Raw genomic sequence first — 18,272 nt, forward strand, 5'->3', positions numbered from 1 at the left:
GCACTATATAGCAGTATTTTATACTGGCACATTATGGGGGCACTATGGGGACATTAGCTCTACTGGGGGCATTAAAAGGGGGTATTTTTGCACTGGCACATTATAAGGAGAATTATTACTACTGGGGGTCTAGGGGAACATGATTACTAGTATGGGCACTATGGGAGCATTATTACTTCTGGGGGTCACTGTAGGAGCACTATTACTACCATGTGTGGTCTAGCAGAGAATTATTCCTATTGGCGGGACTTTTGGGAGCACTATTACTGTGGGGGCACCTTGGCACAGTATCAGCTTACCACAATTATTTTTGGGGGACGTTATATTTACACTATTAGGCACCATTTACACGTCCGTAGAATGGGTCCGCATCCATTCCGCAAATTGGGGAACAGGTGCGGACCCATTCATTCTCTATGGGGACGGAATGGATGCGGAGAGCACACTATGTGCTCTCCGCAACCGCATTTCCGGAGCGCGCCCCCGATCTTCCGGTCCACGGCTCCGGCAAAAAATAGAACATGTCCTATATTCTTGTCCGCAGTTCTATGGGGGGTGCCGGCCGGGTGTATTGCGGATCCGCTATGCACTACGGACGTGTGAATGGATCTTTGCTGGGCGCAGTTATTTTAGGGCACTGTGTGCCGATAACTATTGAAGGGGGCACTATCTGCGTGGTACTACTATTACCAGGGGGTTTATCTGTTTCCGCAGTATAGTATTGGGGAGCACAGCGGCACAGTATGGGGGGCGGTAGGATGATTTGTCCAGAAGATGGGAGGATGATGGAAAAGTAGTAAACTAAGATTTTGTTTGTCAAACTGCAGAGATGAGAAATGGCTGAATAACGGTGTCTGGTCTGAAGGTGAGGAAAGAGAACATCTACACCAATCCGTATTAGAGACGGCCCTGGTCGGTGTGAACACAGGTCTGTCGCAGTCTGCAATGAACAGCGCCCCCTGCCTGCGGTCTTGTCTTCTGCTCTACTCTCTACCTCCGCTGCTTCTCTCCATGACCCGGCTATTCCAGTTTACAACGCACTGCTACATCTAACCTGCGCTGCACCTTCAGTTCCCAAAAACTGAGTAGTCCGTCCTTCTGTCCCTGCATCGGCTATGCTATTCAACCCCGATTCCGGCTCTGCGCCTATACTGGAGAAAATGTATGTGCCACAGTCTAATGAGCTGTCCGGAGTTAATTATATTCAGCGTTTAGCGTAATTTGCTAGGAATGCGGCAAATCAATCAGCTAGGAGTCTCCTGCATAGTTTAGAGGAAATAAAATGATTTCCGCAGCTAATGGGGTTTTGGGCGGGAGGAGAGGCGAGAGCGCACAAACGGCTACCGCCATATAGATTGCTTTCAGCTTGTAAAGATAACTCCCTCTGTACGCCGGCCGCAGAGCAATTATGCAAAGGGGAAGACACAAGGATGTGGTTTAGTCAGAAATGACACCTTATTCCAGTTTTGTACTGTGGAGCCTGCGGTGTAAAGCATGGAGGTCTTCATTCTGGTTGCCATGACCAGAGTCCCAGCGCTGTGTACGGCGGAAGGAGGGGTTTTTGAAATATGGCCGCCACTCTCGAGCGCAGTGGAAGCCATATCGATCTGCTTGTTCAAACAGCAGAGGTCCGGGGATAATGTCTGCGACCGGTAATAATGCCGATCGCAGGCATTTAACCCTGCACTGGATAACTGGAGCTTAGACTGTAGTTCTATTGAACTACAGTCTAAGCTTTTATGAATCAGAATGTTGTATATTGTAGCCTCCTAAGTGGGCTAAAAAAGTTTTTTAAAAGTAAAAAAAATAAAAAATATATAAATATAAATATTTTAAAATAACCAAATTTTCCCCACAATTAAAATAAACATAAAGAATAAAAAACATAATGATCATGGGTTTCACTGGGTCCCAAAATGACTGAACTATTAAAATATAATAATATTTATCCCATATGGTGAATGATGTAACGGAAAAAAAAACTCAAAATGGCCGATGCACCCTTTTTTTCATAGCTTCACTTACCCCCCCAATTTTTTTTTTAAAAGTGATCAAAAAGTCAGACACACTCCAAAATGATATCAATAAAAACGGCTGATCGTCCTGCAAAAAATAAGCCCTCACACAGCTCTTTAGATCTACCTATAAAAAAGTTATGGGGATCAGAAAATGGCGATATTAATAATAATTAAAAAAAAAGTTAAATTTTTTTTTCAGCATTAAAACTGGTATCGTTGTCATCGTTCTGACCCAGAGAACGAAGGGCACAGGCCATTTGTACTGCAGAGGAAATGCCGTAGGGACAAACACCCGTAAAACTGTGGCGGAACTGCATTTTTATTTTTTTTCTAATTCCACCCCATTTGGAATTATCTCCCTGCTTCATTTCATGCAATATTAAACAGCGCCATTAGAAAGTGCAACTAGTCTGGCAAAAGCAAGACCTCGTAAGGTTAAGTGAACGGAAAATTAAAAAAGTTATGGCTCTGGGTAGACAGGGAATAAAAATGAAAAAACAAAAACAAAAAAAAAAAAACAATCAAATATCCTCCGGTACTTTAGGGGTTAAACTATACTAAATAAAAAAAATAAAAAAAAATGAAAAATTATATATATACATACACACACACACACACACACACTTAGAGGTGTAGGATTGCCTTATAAAACAGCGACCGCATGGAGTTTCAGTGCTGAGGGGACGGCAGGGGCTATGCGTTTCTATGAAGCCTGAGTGACTCGGTGACTGAAAATGGCGGCCATTACTTGAAGAGGATTTCCAGGACTTAAATATTGATGGCCTTTCCCAGGAACAGATATGACTAAATGTTAATAAAAATCTTAGCCAACTTTTTTTTTCTCCAACCAAACCCAGTAGCTTGATGGTTTATAGTGGGAAAAGTTATTTTAAGGAGTTTAGAGAACCCATCAGGTAATGCCGGCCCCTCGACAATTAGCCAGAACGGCTACAAAGAGTGTCTAAAATTTTTGAAGGATGCGACTCCTTCTTGTGATACGATCACAGCATCTAAATGCCTGAAAAACGCGTTCTTCCGGGTTAGGAGCAGCACGCCATGTGGTGATCGGGGGAGCCGTTCCTTTTCTATAAAGCAGCCCATTGATTTCAGTGTATATTGTGCAATTCTTCACTCCTCCTCCGGAGGCGCTGCAGGAAAACTGAACAGGAGATAACGAGTTATAGAAACGGGACAACCTCTGCTTATTTTCAGGAAATGCTACTAACCTAAAGCCGATTGTCTTAAGTGGAGAACTCCTTTAAAAGCACAATATTGAGGACCTTTCCGCAAGAGGCGGGACACCCGCCAATCACCTGTTAGAAAAGGCCGTGGCGCTCCAGTGAGAGGTGCGGCCTCCTCACGGCGCCATACACGGTATAGTGGCTGCGATTGGTACTGCAGCTCAGGCCCATTCACTTGACAGGGACGGAGCTGCGCTCTGGCCACGTGACCGATTAACGCGACGTCACTGGCCTAGAAAGAGGCCGCGCTGCTCGCCCGGCGGTGCTGGTTGTCAGACTCCCCCCCCCCCCCCACCATCTAATATATATTGATGGCCATCAATATTCCACTCCCAAAAAAAACAAAAACGTCTGAATGCACAGCAAGGGTTAAGCTCAGCCCCCACTTTCTCGAGCAGCGGTAATGAGTTATCCTCGCCTCGCACTTGCATCGGGTAGTTTAATTTCTCACTGAAAAGGGATTAAAAAGCCGCCATGTGTTTTTTTTTTTCTCCAGCCGTATCAATCCTGCATTTCGTCCATTTGTAAACTAATGGAAACGCGGCCATTAAGATAATTGGATTTTTATGTTGCCTTATACTTTACTGCGTTTGCTGTTTTTTCTGTGGTTCCGGGCCCCGCCATCGCCGAACTGTTCATCTGTGTGGAGTTTGACGCTTTCTACATTCCCAGGGCGGCCGTTCTCCTCCGTGCGGTGACGGCTCAGAAGTGGCTGCAGATCGGCGCTGTGCGGGGCGGCCGCCATTTATCTGCGTCCTTTTATAATTGTATCTTGTGCCGTTAATAAGCTTTTCATTTTTTCTGTATAGCCGGTTATTAAGCGGGGGCCGGGGAGACGGGCCCTGGACTAATAAGCGGCTCATTAGGCGCCCGGGGCTTCATAGTGAGAAATGATAATCGCTAAGATTCATGAATACGTATGAAACTGATCTCCACCTCGCGCTTGAATAGCAATTCCCTAATATTCAGGGTAAGCAGGAAAAAAATAATAATAAATTGCATGGATTCCATTATAAGCGAGACTGATTCTCTGTATATGGCATTTCCCCTTTAAAGGGGTATTCCGGCCAGAAGCAGTTATGAACGATCCACTGGATTGGCTAGGGGACCCCCACATCATCCAGAATGGGGATGCCGCTCCTTCCTCCCAGCTGCAGGAAGAACTGACTGGAGCGCTGCTCGGCCGTTTCTATCAGCGCTATAGGCTTTGAATGAAGCAGTAGGGCGGATACTGGATCACCGGTCATCTGGCGGGGAGGAAAAATAAACCGGGTCTGGCCAGCACTGGGCGCGCCAGCAGTCAGCAACTATCCGGGGGATACATGCTGGTGGCTGGAATATCCCTGCTAGTAATGTCCTGCCTGACAACCTCAGCTCCATTTCTACACGGGGGATAAATCTATGTGTCAGGTTCTTTATACGAGGCCCTACAACTACAGGCCTGAACATCATGAACACTGCTGCCCCCTTGTGGGCTTTCGCATGCAAATACACGATGGGGCAAATATAATAAACCTGTCTAGTAAATTTAGAAGAGGGAGGCGAAGATGCGGCAGATTTATCAAAGTGGCACCTATTGGTTGGGTTACTTTGCAGCTAAATTTTGCTCCTGAATTTTGTTGCATCTTGGTGCAAAAAAAGGGTCCAACACACACAACATATGCAGAGCAAAACACGGGCACCAGTTTTTGGTGCAAATAGTACCTAGATTAGTAAATCTCTGCAACCCAAATGTTCATATGAGGGTGAAGATGTATGACAAGCACATTACGGCTGCTCATTGCTCCGAAGTATACATAGAGACCGGCCTGGTGCAATAAAACCTTCTCAGCCGTCAGTACGGGATGTGACAGGTACCCATGATCGAAATCTTCCAGAAATACGTAAACCCCAATGAAATAAACACACAAGAATTGTTTAAGAGTTTTTACAGCTACCTTGAGTTCAATGTGAGTTAGATCAATCTGTGTGCAGTGAGCTCCACCTAGTGGTGGCCAGAGGTATATCATGCAACTCTATGACTGTGGGAGGGGAGGAAAAAATTTGGAGCTTAATTGGTGAAAAAAAATAAAACTCAGCCCGGAACCCTCTAAAAATGTATTAAGAAATAATGTGGACGTCAATATAAAATAATACATTTTTAAAGAACATCTGTCCCCATGATTCACCCTAATAAAACCAGTTTAGAGTTTATCGTGGTGACTATTACTGAGAATTTATTATTAATAATAATTTAATACATTAAAGGGGTTCTGCACTTTCAATTAACTGATGATCTATCCTCTGGATAGATCATCAGCTTCTGATTGGCGGGGGTCCGACACCCGGGACCCCCGCCGATCAGCTGTTTGAGAAGGCAGCGGCGCTCCAGCAGCGCCGCTGCCTTCTCACTGTTTACCGCCGGGCCGCCCGCCCACTGACGTCACGACTTGTATCAACTAGAGTGGGCGCGGCTAAGCTCTGTTCACTTGAATGGAGCTTAGCCGTGCCCACTCTAGTTGATACAAGTCGTGACGTCAGTGGGCGGGCGGCCCGGCGGTAAACAGTGAGAAGGCCGCGGCGCTGCTGGAGCGCCGCTGCCTTCTCAAACAGCTGATCGGAGGGGTCCCGGGTGTCGGACCCCTGCCGATCAGAAGCTGATGATCTATCCAGAGGATAGATCATCAGTTAATTGAAAGTGCAGAACCCCTTTAAATATTACAATACTACTCTTTTTTTGTTGTATGCAAATAAGGCGCTCAGAGGACGGAAAGGCTGGCCTAGGCGCTCAGAGGACGGAGGGGCTGGCCTAGGCGCTCAGAGGACGGAGGGGCTGGCCAAGGCGCTCAGAGGACGGAGGGGCTGGCCTAGGCGCTCAGAGGACGGAGGGGCTGGCCTAGGCGCTCAGAGGACGGAGGGGCTGGCCTAGGCGCTCAGAGGACGGAGGGGCTGGCCTAGGCGCTCAGAGGACGGTAAGGCTGGCCTAGGCGCTCAGAGGACGGTAAGGCTGGCCTAGGCGCTCAGAGGACGGAGGGGCTGGCCTAGGCGCTCAGAGGACGGAGGGGCTGGCCTAGGCGCTCAGAGGACGGAAAGGCTGGCCTAGGCGCTCAGAGGACGGAGGGGCTGGCCTAGGCGCTCAGAGGACGGAGGGGCTGGCCTAGGCGCTCAGAGGACGGAGGGGCTGGCCTAGGCGCTCAGAGGACGGAGGGGCTGGCCTAGGCGCTCAGAGGACGGAGGGGCTGGCCTAGGCGCTCAGAGGACGGAGGGGCTGGCCTAGGCGCTCAGAGGACGGAGGGGCTGGCCTAGGCGCTCAGAGGACGGAGGGGCTGGCCTAGGCGCTCAGAGGACGGTAAGGCTGGCCTAGGCGCTCAGAGGACGGTAAGGCTGGCCTAGGCGCTCAGAGGACGGAGGGGCTGGCCTAGGCGCTCAGAGGACGGAGGGGCTGGCCTAGGCGCTCAGAGGACGGAGGGGCTGGCCTAGGCGCTCAGAGGACGGAGGGGCTGGCCTAGGCGCTCAGAGGACGGAGGGGCTGGCCTAGGCGCTCAGAGGACGGAGGGGCGGGCCTAGGCGCTCAGAGGACGGAGGGGCTGGCCTAGGCGCTCAGAGGACGGAGGGGCTGGCCTAGGCGCTCAGAGGACGGAGGGGCTGGCCTAGGCGCTCAGAGGACGGAGGGGCTGGCCTAGGCGCTCAGAGGACGGAGGGGCTGGCCTAGGCGCTCAGAGGACGGAGGGGCTGGCCTAGGCGCTCAGAGGACGGAGGGGCTGGCCTAGGCGCTCAGAGGACGGAGGGGCTGGCCTAGGCGCTCAGAGGACGGAGGGGCTGGCCTAGGCGCTCAGAGCACTGCTTCCCAGTGAGAGTAACAGGGTTAGGAATCCTCACTACTCCGATGCCTGACCCTGAATTTGCACGCATGCGCCAGCAGCAGTACCATCGGCACATGTGCGATCTCAGACTACTCGGACACCTTCCCTGCCCGTTGCATGTGCGATATTTCAGGGTCAGACACCTGAGCAGTGAGGATGTCTGGCTCTGTCAATCTCACTGGGAGGAGGAGGGGTGAGCTAGGCCAGCCCCATGGTGCTCCAAGCACCTAATTTGCTTGTAACAAAAAATAAAATAAAAATCCTACTAAAATAAATCGGTAATTACGATCGCAGAGAGAAAGGGCTGATTATAGTCACCAGGATCAACCCTAACCGGCAGTAATGTCTGGTTTAATAAGGTTGATCATGGTGACAGAAGCTCTCAGTAAGGCCTCATGCACACGGCCATTGTGCGGCCGTTCCGTGCATTGGGGACCGCAATTGCGGTCCCCAATGCACAGGCAACATACTTGCAGCGGGCCGGACCTATTCAACTTGAATGGATCCGTGGTCTGTCCGCACTGCAAAAAAATATGACATGTCATAATTATTTGCGGTGTGGAACAACGGAAAGAAACACCACGGAAGCACTCCGTAGTGCTTCCGGTGTTCCGTTCCGTGACTCCGTTCTGCATCTCCGGAATTGCGGACCCATTCAAGCGAATGGGTCCGCATCCGTGATGCGTGGTGCACATGGCCGGCGGCCGTGGATTGCCGACCCGCCGTTTGCGGGGCGCAATACGGCCACTGCCGTGTGCATGAGGCCTAAGAACCATTCTGAGTTACGCTGTGAGGCCCCATGATTACTTTTTGCACCCCTGGTCAGGGTGACACAGCTCGTCATCAATAAACAGACTGGTGGACCCCAGAACAGATCCGGGGGCGACCACACACTGACCTGTCCGGGTTTTACTATTGGTGAGAATCTCTTGGAGACGTTCCTGCAGTTTATCCGCCCTCTTTCTCTCCAGGTGCAACTGTCTTTTCAGATCTTTAAGCTGTAAGGAAAGGTAAACATAATAGGATTATGATAGATAGATAGAAGATAGATAGATATGAGATGGATAGATAGATAGATAGATAGATAGATAGGAGATAGATAGATAGATAGATAGATAGATAGATAGATAGATAGATAGATATGAGATAGATGGATAGATAGATAGATATGAGATAGATAGATATGAGATGGATATAAGATGGATATGAGATAGATAGATAGATATGAGATAGATATGAGATAGATAGATATAAGATGGATTTGAGATAGATATTGTGAGATGGGTGATACAGCAGTCTAATGGTTTGTATTCATATGATAAGTAAAATACGCAATATAAGGGCTCATTCAGACCATGTTTTTTGCTGTATGCAAAAATGCAGATACGTTTTTTTGTGGACAGTTCAGCACATCCGGAATAAAACGGATTGCATTCCGCATTTTTGCAGATCCACAGACTTCACGTCCTCATTTTCACGGACATGTTTTATTTGTTTTGCGGGGTCGTGCGATGGAAGAAAAGATGCGGACAGCTCACCGTGTGCTGTCCGCATCTTTTGGGGCCCCATAGAAGTGAATGGGCCTGCATCTAATCCGCAAAATTGCGGATCAGACCCGTAAAGCAACATACGGCCGTCTGAATGAGCCCTAAACCTGAGGAATTCTCATCTTGCCGCTTATAATCCAGAAATTGGTCATGTCACGACTGTGCTCACTGGCTGATAATAATCCCTACCTATAAATCACTGAGGACACGCCCTCATATTTCTATCACCAGAATAAAAGAGCTACCAGCTCCACTGAATTATAATATCTCATGACGTCATCACTCCTTTAATATGAGATCACTGCTATCAGCTGCAGGGAAAGTGTAATAGTGCAGGCAATGAAATGAATGGGTCAGTAAGTGGCTGCACCTATTTGGAAGGCTATGCTTCGGTGCTCTCCCCGCGACTCACCCCAGTGTCGCTAGGCGAAAATGGATCTGGGGGGGGGGGGGGGGGGGGGCACTCTGATATCTCTGGCTGTATATAGTAATCACAATACGTTAAAGTAGCTCAATATAAAACAATAAAAATGGATCTTGGTAAAATATACATTTATTTGCTAGAATGCTAAATAAAAGGCGTCATACGCATCGTCAATAGGTACAATTATAGTTGTTATAAACATTTAGTTGTTATATAAATTACTATAAAAAATGCTGCAAAAATTGATTAATTGAACCTATTTCTTTGAATGGAAACCTTAAAATATTAAAACAAACAAAAAGATAATAAAAAATAAAATATAGGAAAAAATACTAGAAATATTGGAAAAATAAAACATTATTAATTTGTAAAAAGAGTCAATTCCTAAAATATCCCCTTCATAGGGATTTGCAGGGTGATGGTCTTTTCACTTGTGTCCAGTAGGTGGCGCTGTTGCTTTAGAATTAGAAAGAATGACATCTAATTGCAGGTATTCGTCGTCCTTCCATATTGGTATAGTTGATGATCCTGATGTAGAATAGAGGGGTAAGGATTCAGCTGATCGCTGCTTGATTTGTTAAGTGGGATTAGGTGGATATATCGCCTTTATCGATCAATATGTCCGATATTCCCACACCAACAGAGATGGATCTGCCAGCATACGCAGCTATTACAGCCACAGGGAAGACTTTAACGCTATATGTGTTATCTCGGCCCTTCCAGTCTTTGTGTTATGACATTACCCGTCCTGTAGTTGTTGAATGGATCCGGAGTCCTCAGCAACGATTCGGCCGGTCTTCTCCGCTGAGCTCACCAGCTCCTAGCGCGGCGTCCCACATCCCCACTTGTCCTCCGGGTAAGTACCGAGGTGCCGGGCTGTTAGTTTTCTTTGATGTGTTCAGTTCAACATCCAATCTGTTTGAACTGAACACATCAAAGAAGACTAACAGCCCGGCACCTCTATACTCACCCGGAGGACAAGACGCCGCTGAAGCCGACGCCGCGCTAGGAGCTGCTGAGCTCAGCGGAGAATACCGGCCGAATCGTTGCTGAGGACTCCGGATCCATTCAACAACTACAGGACGGGTAATGTCATAACACAAAGACCGGAAGGGCTGAGATAACACATATAGCGTTAAAGTCTTCCCTGCAGTGAAATACACACTGCGTATGCTGGCAGAGCCATCTCTGTTGATGTGGGAATATCGGACATATCGATCGATATATACACCTAGTTCCACTTAACAAATCGCACCTCTCTGTCATCAAGCAGCGATCAGCTGAATCCTTACCCCTCTATTCTACATCAGGATCATCAATATACCAATATGGAAGACTTTTTTTTTCCCAGACAATTAAGGAAGAAAAACTAATAGCTGCAATTAGATGTCATTCTATCCCGATCGCTTCACGGCTTTCCAATTCTAGAGCAACAGCGCCACCTACTGGACACAAGTGAAAAGACCATCACCCTGCAAATATCAACAGAAGGAAAAATCCCTACGAAGGGGATATTTTAGGAATTGACTATTTTTACAAATTAATAATACAATTTTTTATTTTTCCAATATTTCTAGTATTTGTTCCTATATTTTATTTTTTATTATCTTTTTCTAGTATTTTTCCTATATTTTATTTGTTATTATCTGTTTTTTATTTTAAGCTTTCCATTCAAAGAAATAGGTTCACTTAATCAATTTTTACAGCATTTTTTATAGTAATTTTTATAACAACAACATTTTTATAACGACTACAGTTGACCTATTGACGATGCGTATGACGCCTTTTATTCAGCATTCTAGCAAATAAATTTATATTGTACCAAGATCCATTTTTATTGTTCTATTGAACTACTTAAACGTATTGTGAATAATATATACAGCCAGAGATATCAGAGTGCCCCCCCGCCCCACATCCACAATTATAATGAAATGTATGGCCAACAATGTAATAGGCGGACAGAGCGGTTAGCGGCTAGGTTTAAAGGGTTTCTGTCACCAGATTTAACCCTATTAAGCTGGGAGCTAAACCTAACTAGCCTATTCCTACTTTTATCTATGCCCCCGCTACGCCAGAAATCGAACTTTTATATTATACTAATTAGCCTCTAGGAGCGGCGGGGGGGGGGGGGGCATTGTTCCTGCTCCTAGCGGCTCTGTTCTCCCACCTTTGTCGCCTCCCTCCAAGTCCTAATTGACAGGGCCAGGCAGCGCTCGCATCTGTCTGCCAGCCCTGTGCTCTGGTGAAATCTCGCGCCGTTCAGTATTTGGCGCAGGCGCGGTGAGGAACCTGGCAGCCTGCGAGCTTCTTTCCCTCACCACGCCTGCGCTCAATGCTGAACGGCGCGAGATTTCACCAGAGCACGGGGCTGGCAGACGGATGCGAGCGCTGCCTGGCCCTGTCAATTAGGACTTGGAGGGAGGCGACAAAGGTGGGAGAACGGAGCCTCTCGGAGCAATGCCCCCCCCCCCCCCCACGCTCCTATAGGCTATAAAATATATTATAAAAGTTAGATTTCTGGCGTAACAGGGGCATAGATAAAAGTAGGAATAGGCTAGTTAGGTTTAGCTCCCAGCTTAATAGGGTTAAATCTGGTGACAGAATCCCTTTAAAGCTGAGGGATACAGCAGGCAACCCCTCTCTGTGATGTCCATTCGCCCCATGCCAAGCCCTGACCACTTTAAGGATGCGTGTATACTCACAGCTGCACTTCCCTTCTTCTCCAGGATTCTCTGTCCATCAGCGGTATCCTTTACATCCTAATGATAAAAACACATATCAATAGTCAATAAACATGAAAGAGACAAGTCCTCTGCACCAAGGAACACTGAACCGCATGGTTCCCTCTGCATGAAAATCACTCACAATTTGGGCCAAGAGAAAAGATGCCCTTACGCATTAGACGAGAATCCTGAGGGAGACAACCATCTGTGTCTGGAGGGTGTGCCAAAGCCCCCTCGATGGCAGATGTTGGGGGAAAAGAAGGATCAGGCATGTTGGAATTCAAAATGCCCGCAGGGGATACGCTGCTGTCAGATATGTCTGCCAGTGCTCTATTTCTCTCCTCCCATGAAGAACTCCTACACGGTTGACACTGCTGAGCACGCGTGTGCACTGGAGGTCGGGAATGTGGTCACCATAAAGTGGTTGTCCCAAAATGTAAACTTTTTCCCAAGATAAGAGATGAATTCCTGATCGCTGAGGTTCGACTGCTTGGTCCCCCCCACGATCACGAGAATGGAGTGGAGGTCGAGCATGTGCACTGCTACTCCATCTTTATGGGACTGGTGGAGATAGCCAAGTGGTCAGCTATCTCTGACAGTCCCATAGAGAATGAATGGAGCGGCTACGCACAGGCTCGACTGTCACCATGTTCATACAGGGGGACATAGGACCCCCTAGTGGTTGGACCCCTGTATGATACTACTGACTACGGTCCGCTGTCTCTGTTCTTACCTGCTTTAGCCGCTCTATTGTTTCATTGAGACTTTCTTTGTCCTTCTCAGAAAACGTTATTTGTTCTGTCAGCGTCTCCAGCTCCTGTTCTTTCGCCTGTGGAGGGAAGAAAGACCAAATCAACGGCAAGACTTCAGGGGACACATTACCAAAAAGCAAGGAGAGTTGCATTCCTACCTCCCCATGTATACATGGGAGATCATTCAATTATTTTTGTATGGTCATGATTTTTGCGGGCTGCAGCCTGGTTTTGAAATGTTGGGGAAGGGTTAAGGGGGGCCCTTAGAAGGTGCTGGGCAGCCCACCTGATCATATAACATGGGCATGACCAATACGCCGCGAGGCAGCATGGTGCACTAAACCTTATGGTCCACCGCCTCCTCTTCTCCAACAAATAACAAATGTGTCAAAGCACACAACTGCTCCAAGTCTGGAGGCCCCTTTAATAAACCAGCACATCATAGGGCCAGAGATGTTACCTGAAGATCAGCAGAATGCTCCTTTCGCAGTTTGGCCAAATCTTCTTCATGTTTCAACTGGTTCTTTTCAATGGTCTCCTAAACACATTATACATATTAGACATATGAAAAAAATAAAAGATCTGCAAAGTGGCAGCTCAACCGTCCCCCCAACATCAAATATATTGGCTCGTGTGGATGTTATATTGGGAGCATGGGCTGTATGTAGTCTGTGAGACATGGGGCTGGATGTTATGTCCTGGGTGCATGCCCGCTGGAGCCCCTCTGCTCTTGGCTTCAGAGTCCGGAGGGCTGCAGTGCTCTGCCCGGGTTCCTGTCCGACCTGTACGTCCTACATGCAGCCTCTCCTGGTCTCTCTAAGTCAGGCATCCTCAAACTGCGGCCCTCCAGCTGTTGCAAAACTACAACTCCCAGCATGCCCGAACAGCCTACAGGTATCAGCCTACAGCAGGGCATTGTGGGAGTTGTAGTTTCACAACATCTGGAGGGCCGCAGTTTGAGGATGCCTGCTCTAAGTGGAGCACGTGTTCTTAATGGCCTCTTAAAGGGACACCACATGAACACCTTCCGTTGCTCCCACCCTTTGGCAGCCTTTCCAAGGGTCAGATGGCTGAGGAATAGGTTTTAGTCTCTAGATTCCTGCAGAGGGGTGCAAGACTATCCGTTTGACTGTGTAATTGACCCTTAGCTGCCTCTACTTCTTCCTGGTACTGACCCTGTTCTGCCCATCCTGACCATTTAGCGCATTACTCCTGCACTGACCTCGGCTTGTTTCCTGCATACGTTTATGCCGGAACCCTCTGTGTTTCGCACCGTTTTCTCTTGACCTGCGAGGGTCAGAGGCCACTTAACAGAGACTACAGAAATCAGTAGGGTTGTGGTTGTTCCCCGTTCAACAGAGTCCAGATCTCTGTATAGGGTTTAAAGGGTGAAGAGCAGAGGGGCCACTTAGGTAACAACCTTGGGAGCAGTGATGGTTAGTTCGCAGTGTTCGCCAACAAACACATGCGGGCTGCCATCTTGACTCACGCGTCCGGCGATGCACAGGTAAGCCCTCACCTGTGTCGGGAGCCGGTCTGAAATTAAATGCAGTCACCGGGAGCAGGCAGTTCCGAGAACAGCCGCTGAGGGCCTTCATCGGGCTGTTCTCGGAACTGCCTGCTCCCGGTAACCGCATTTGATTTCAGACCGGCTCCCGGCACAGGTGAGGGCTTACCTGTGCATCGCCGGACGGGTGAGTCAAGATGGCAGCCCGCATGTGTTTGTTGGCGAACACTGCGAACTGACCATGACTGCTTGGGAGTAGTTCCAAGTCAAATCTGTTCAGTGGCACAGCAAATCTACATCCGCTTCCACAAATAGACAGACCACCACGCTGACCCCACACTTACTTCTGCCTCCTTTAGTCGCCGCTCAAACCAGCCTTTGGTTCCTTCTATTGACTGAATCTGTAAGCGCAGTTCTTCTGTTGTTTGCTGCAATCCTTCCAACTCCCGAATTCGAGCCTGAAGAAACATTATATTCTGTAACGATTACATAGATGCACATACGTCCAGCTATTTAACTAGCCTACTGGGGGCTTCCTCTGTCCATGGGAATACTGAGCCAGCCTTCTGCATAGAGCAGCTCTATCGCTTCTCTGGGTGATAGAAAAAGGGCGATCCCTCACCCCTCATTACGTCTGTGAACCCCAACCGGCTAACAGGACAACTTTTTTTTTTAGGAATTCGTCCAATCTGACCGCTGACGGTATCAAAAATGTTCAACTACTGATGTGAGACGACCAACCCCACAAACTAATCTTTAAAACTAAACATTTGATTCCATGGTGGCTCCTTATATCGGTAAACCTGCCTTCCTTTCTCTGAGGTCTAGGTCCATATCTCATGGTTGGCAGCAGTCAGCCATACCTTCTCATCCCTCAGCTGACCTCTCAGATCTTCCTCGCCGCGGTTCTTCTCTTCGTGAAGCTCCCTCAGTTCCTTCTCGTACTTGGCTCTGATGCTTAGGACCTCCTTCTCATGCTGGAGCTTAATATTGCCCACCTCTTCTTTGTGCCGTGCCTTCTCCTGTTGCATTTCGATGGCCATCTCATCCAACATGCCTTTTCGCTTATCAGCGCTCTGCAAGAAGCGGCAAGTGTCACCTGCCAGGTGTGAAGAAAACTGTAAAGGAAGGCGCAAGAACATCAGGTACCTTTCGGGCTTCTTCCAGATCCTGCTGCAGCTGCTGAATCTCCTGTTTCTGTTCCTGCAGCTGCTCCAGCAGGCGGCCATTCGCACGGCTGGACTCCTGCCGAAAAGAGAGAGAGGGTGAAATGGTGGAAACTTATAACATGTACCTAAAGGTGTTTACGTAGGGATGCTGGTGGAGGGGTTGAGGTTACATACCTGGCGTCCAGTGGTTACTCACCTGTCCAGGCTCCAGCAGTAACTTCATGTTTCCTCCCTCAGTTGCACGGCTCCTACTATGATCAGGCAGAGCGATTCAAGAGCACTTTGTATGATCATTGATGTAGTTAAGGGGTCTCTTGACCCCCCCCCTGGCTTCAGGGAAGGGTCGAAACTGTAACTAACACTTAAAGGGGTTGTCTCACCTCAAACACTGGTAGCATGTCGCTAGGATATGCCACTAATGTCAGATAGGTCGGGGTCCCACCTATCTCTAGTGAACAACTGTGAACCGCGCATGTGCGGCCGCCCTCCATCCATTTCTGCCGAAAATGTCTCGGCTAGTTCCGTCAGTTCCTTAGAAATGAATGGAGGGCGGCCGCCTTATCTTAAAGAATCTGACATTGGTGGCACATGACACTAATGTTACTAATGTTTGAGGTGAGACTACCCCTTTACAGCGCCAGGCCTGGGGCTGCACTACTGAGAGATTCGATGACATGGCCTCTTCTGATTTCTGTCAGGTGCAGCATCCTTGTGGGGGATACAAAGTCAGACAGGGTGCAAATATTGAATGCGTGGTCGTATTATCTCAGTGGTGCAGCCTCAGGTCCAGGCTTATTCTCTTATAAAACTTAATACATTTTTGATTGATTGGCAGACCTCTGTGATCAGGCACTATAGAAAATAAAGGGCTCTGAGGATACGAACAGATGGTCCACCTGCCCCATGCGGCCAAAACTCTGTCCACAGGTGGTGGGCAATGGCTGAATGTAATAAGCCATTTATACCAGGTGCCCACTGCATGTGGGCAGAATTGCGGCCTTGTGCGGCAGTCAGACCGTGTGTTCTCACCCTTAAGCCAAGTTCACACGGATGTATTATGGGCGCATTTTGGACGAGTAGACTGTGAGTTTACGGATCAAAATTTATAATATCATAGGCATCTATGACGCTGTGATTTGGCTCAGTTAAACCCACGGTCAGGCTGGTTAACACATCTGAAATATGGATGCATAATGCAGCTACCCATGTGTGGACCCGGCCTCAACATATAGATCCTTTAACTACTACCACCACCATCTTCTAGGTCCTTAATATACCCACCTGCAGCTGAGTTTTAAGGTCTTCTCTCTGGGCCAGCAGAGCCTCCTTCTCATTCTGCAGCTGCTGAAGTTCTGCCGTCAGAGCCGCACTTTGGTCCCGTAATAAACTTAGCTCCTGGGTTCTGGATGTCTGAATCTAAATTGTAAAAAGAAAAGGTCTGCAATGGATTCCAACAGCATTAATATTCGGGAGATCGTTTAAGCAGAAGCAACATAGGAGTGCGTGGCACATGCAAGGTGTGCAAGGGTCACCCATGCAAACGGTCTGGTAATCTGGTGGTGATTAGGTGCAGGATACGTGGGGGGAGGTGAACAATTTAATTAGAATCATGGGATTGAACTGAGGGATCATCAGACATGACATGATTGAGAGGATTTGGGTCGGTCTCCACCGGACTGATGATCTGGTACAAAGTGAAGGATGTTATACCTGCTCCAAGGCCGCTAGGTTGGTACGCAGGGCATCGTTCTCTGACAAAATGTTGTCAACCTGCTCCTGGCTCTCCGCACTTTGCCACGCTACCTATACCCAGGAAGGCAGCAGCAGACGGAGGCAGAGGCAAGCAGAAGACAGGAGAAGAGCAGGAAAGAGGAGAGTTCAGTGACAGAAACATAAGTCGGCACTCAGCATCACCCAGTCAGTGCCCCACGTACCTGCTCCTGTAGTCCTTGAAGGGACTTCCCATGGTCTTGTTTCAAGCTCTGGATCTGCTCCTTCAGATCAGCACAGACCTGTAGAGACACACATCCATAGAAGACTCTTCGAGATGTTAGGAAGCAACCCACAGCAGCCACTGGGAATATTGAGAGTTGTACTTTCCTAGCAGCTGGAGAGCCACAGGTTGTAGATCCCCTCCTTCCAGGAGATATGGATGGTATAAAACGCAGAGACGAGGGAAGAACAGGACTTTAACCAGACTGGTCCGACCTGGCTCAGACATCTGGTAGATGCGGTGACACGACCAATGGAGTGATAGTAAAACAGTTTGACAACGTGTTTCGGGGGTCAGGGGCATCTTTTTTCAAGTCTGAAGGGGTTAAACAGGCTGTCTGGTTCCAGCTATGATCTGCATGGAACAAGTCACCAGTGAATCCGGATAATGCTGGAACCAGATGGCCAGTTTAACCCCTTCAGACTTGAAAAAGGAGCCCCATAGCTCCAAAATGCGTTGACAAATAGTTTTATCAGCCGCAGGAATGTTATCATCACTCCGTTGGTCATATCACTGCGCCTACCAGACGTCTGAGCCAGGTCGGACCAGTCCGGTCAAATTCCTGTTCTCTCCTGGTGACTCTCTATTGCTCCTACCGGTTGGCTAGTGTTTGTGGAGGGGACCAACTCCAGCACTCCCGTTTGCCTTTACTAGAGTCGTGCGTAATTTCGCACAATAACTGATGAGCATTATTCTTTCCCACCTTGGAACCCGATCACTTGACATACTGACCCTATGATCACCTCCGTCTTTCTTTGCCATTACTGGCATAGAGGAGCCCGGCACAGGACCTCATCATCATGGGGTACCCTCTATTCCTATGATCCCCATAGAAGCCTCAAGGACTCTCTCTATGGTATGTATGTTCCTTACATACACGTGGTCACAACATGCTTTATCAACTCAGTACCTCTATTATACACAGAGAAGGCAGAGATGGTTTCTTACTGTCCTCGCCTTCCTCATCGAGCGCTTTGTATATGGGTCATGTGGCAATGCCACTCAATACTGCAATCCAAGGGACTGCAGTTGTCAGTAGACCCAGATCAGCAGGCC

General features: G+C 48.2%; 1 protein-coding gene across 2 annotated transcripts in view; it reads right to left on the minus strand.

The window, feature by feature from the left end:
* Positions 1–18,272, minus strand: part of LOC122929085 (GRIP1-associated protein 1-like) — a 61,590-nt gene that overhangs the window by 32,094 nt on the left and 11,224 nt on the right. The window contains exons 14-23 of one of the 2 annotated variants that reach the window (XM_044282539.1): positions 17,158–17,235; positions 16,934–17,026; positions 16,505–16,639; positions 15,204–15,299; positions 14,918–15,130; positions 14,399–14,512; positions 13,008–13,085; positions 12,529–12,624; positions 11,775–11,831; positions 8,000–8,099 (exon numbers count right to left, since the gene is read on the minus strand). In XM_044282539.1, coding sequence (XP_044138474.1) covers positions 8,000–8,099; positions 11,775–11,831; positions 12,529–12,624; positions 13,008–13,085; positions 14,399–14,512; positions 14,918–15,130; positions 15,204–15,299; positions 16,505–16,639; positions 16,934–17,026; positions 17,158–17,235 — 1,060 coding nt within the window. The remainder of the gene's footprint in view (positions 1–7,999; positions 8,100–11,774; positions 11,832–12,528; positions 12,625–13,007; positions 13,086–14,398; positions 14,513–14,917; positions 15,131–15,203; positions 15,300–16,504; positions 16,640–16,933; positions 17,027–17,157; positions 17,236–18,272) is intronic. The other variant, XM_044282540.1, reaches the window with a different exon arrangement.

The sequence above is a fragment of the Bufo gargarizans genome, chromosome 2 (assembly GCF_014858855.1).
Source record: "Bufo gargarizans isolate SCDJY-AF-19 chromosome 2, ASM1485885v1, whole genome shotgun sequence".
NCBI classification, from domain to species: Eukaryota; Metazoa; Chordata; class Amphibia; order Anura; family Bufonidae; genus Bufo; species Bufo gargarizans.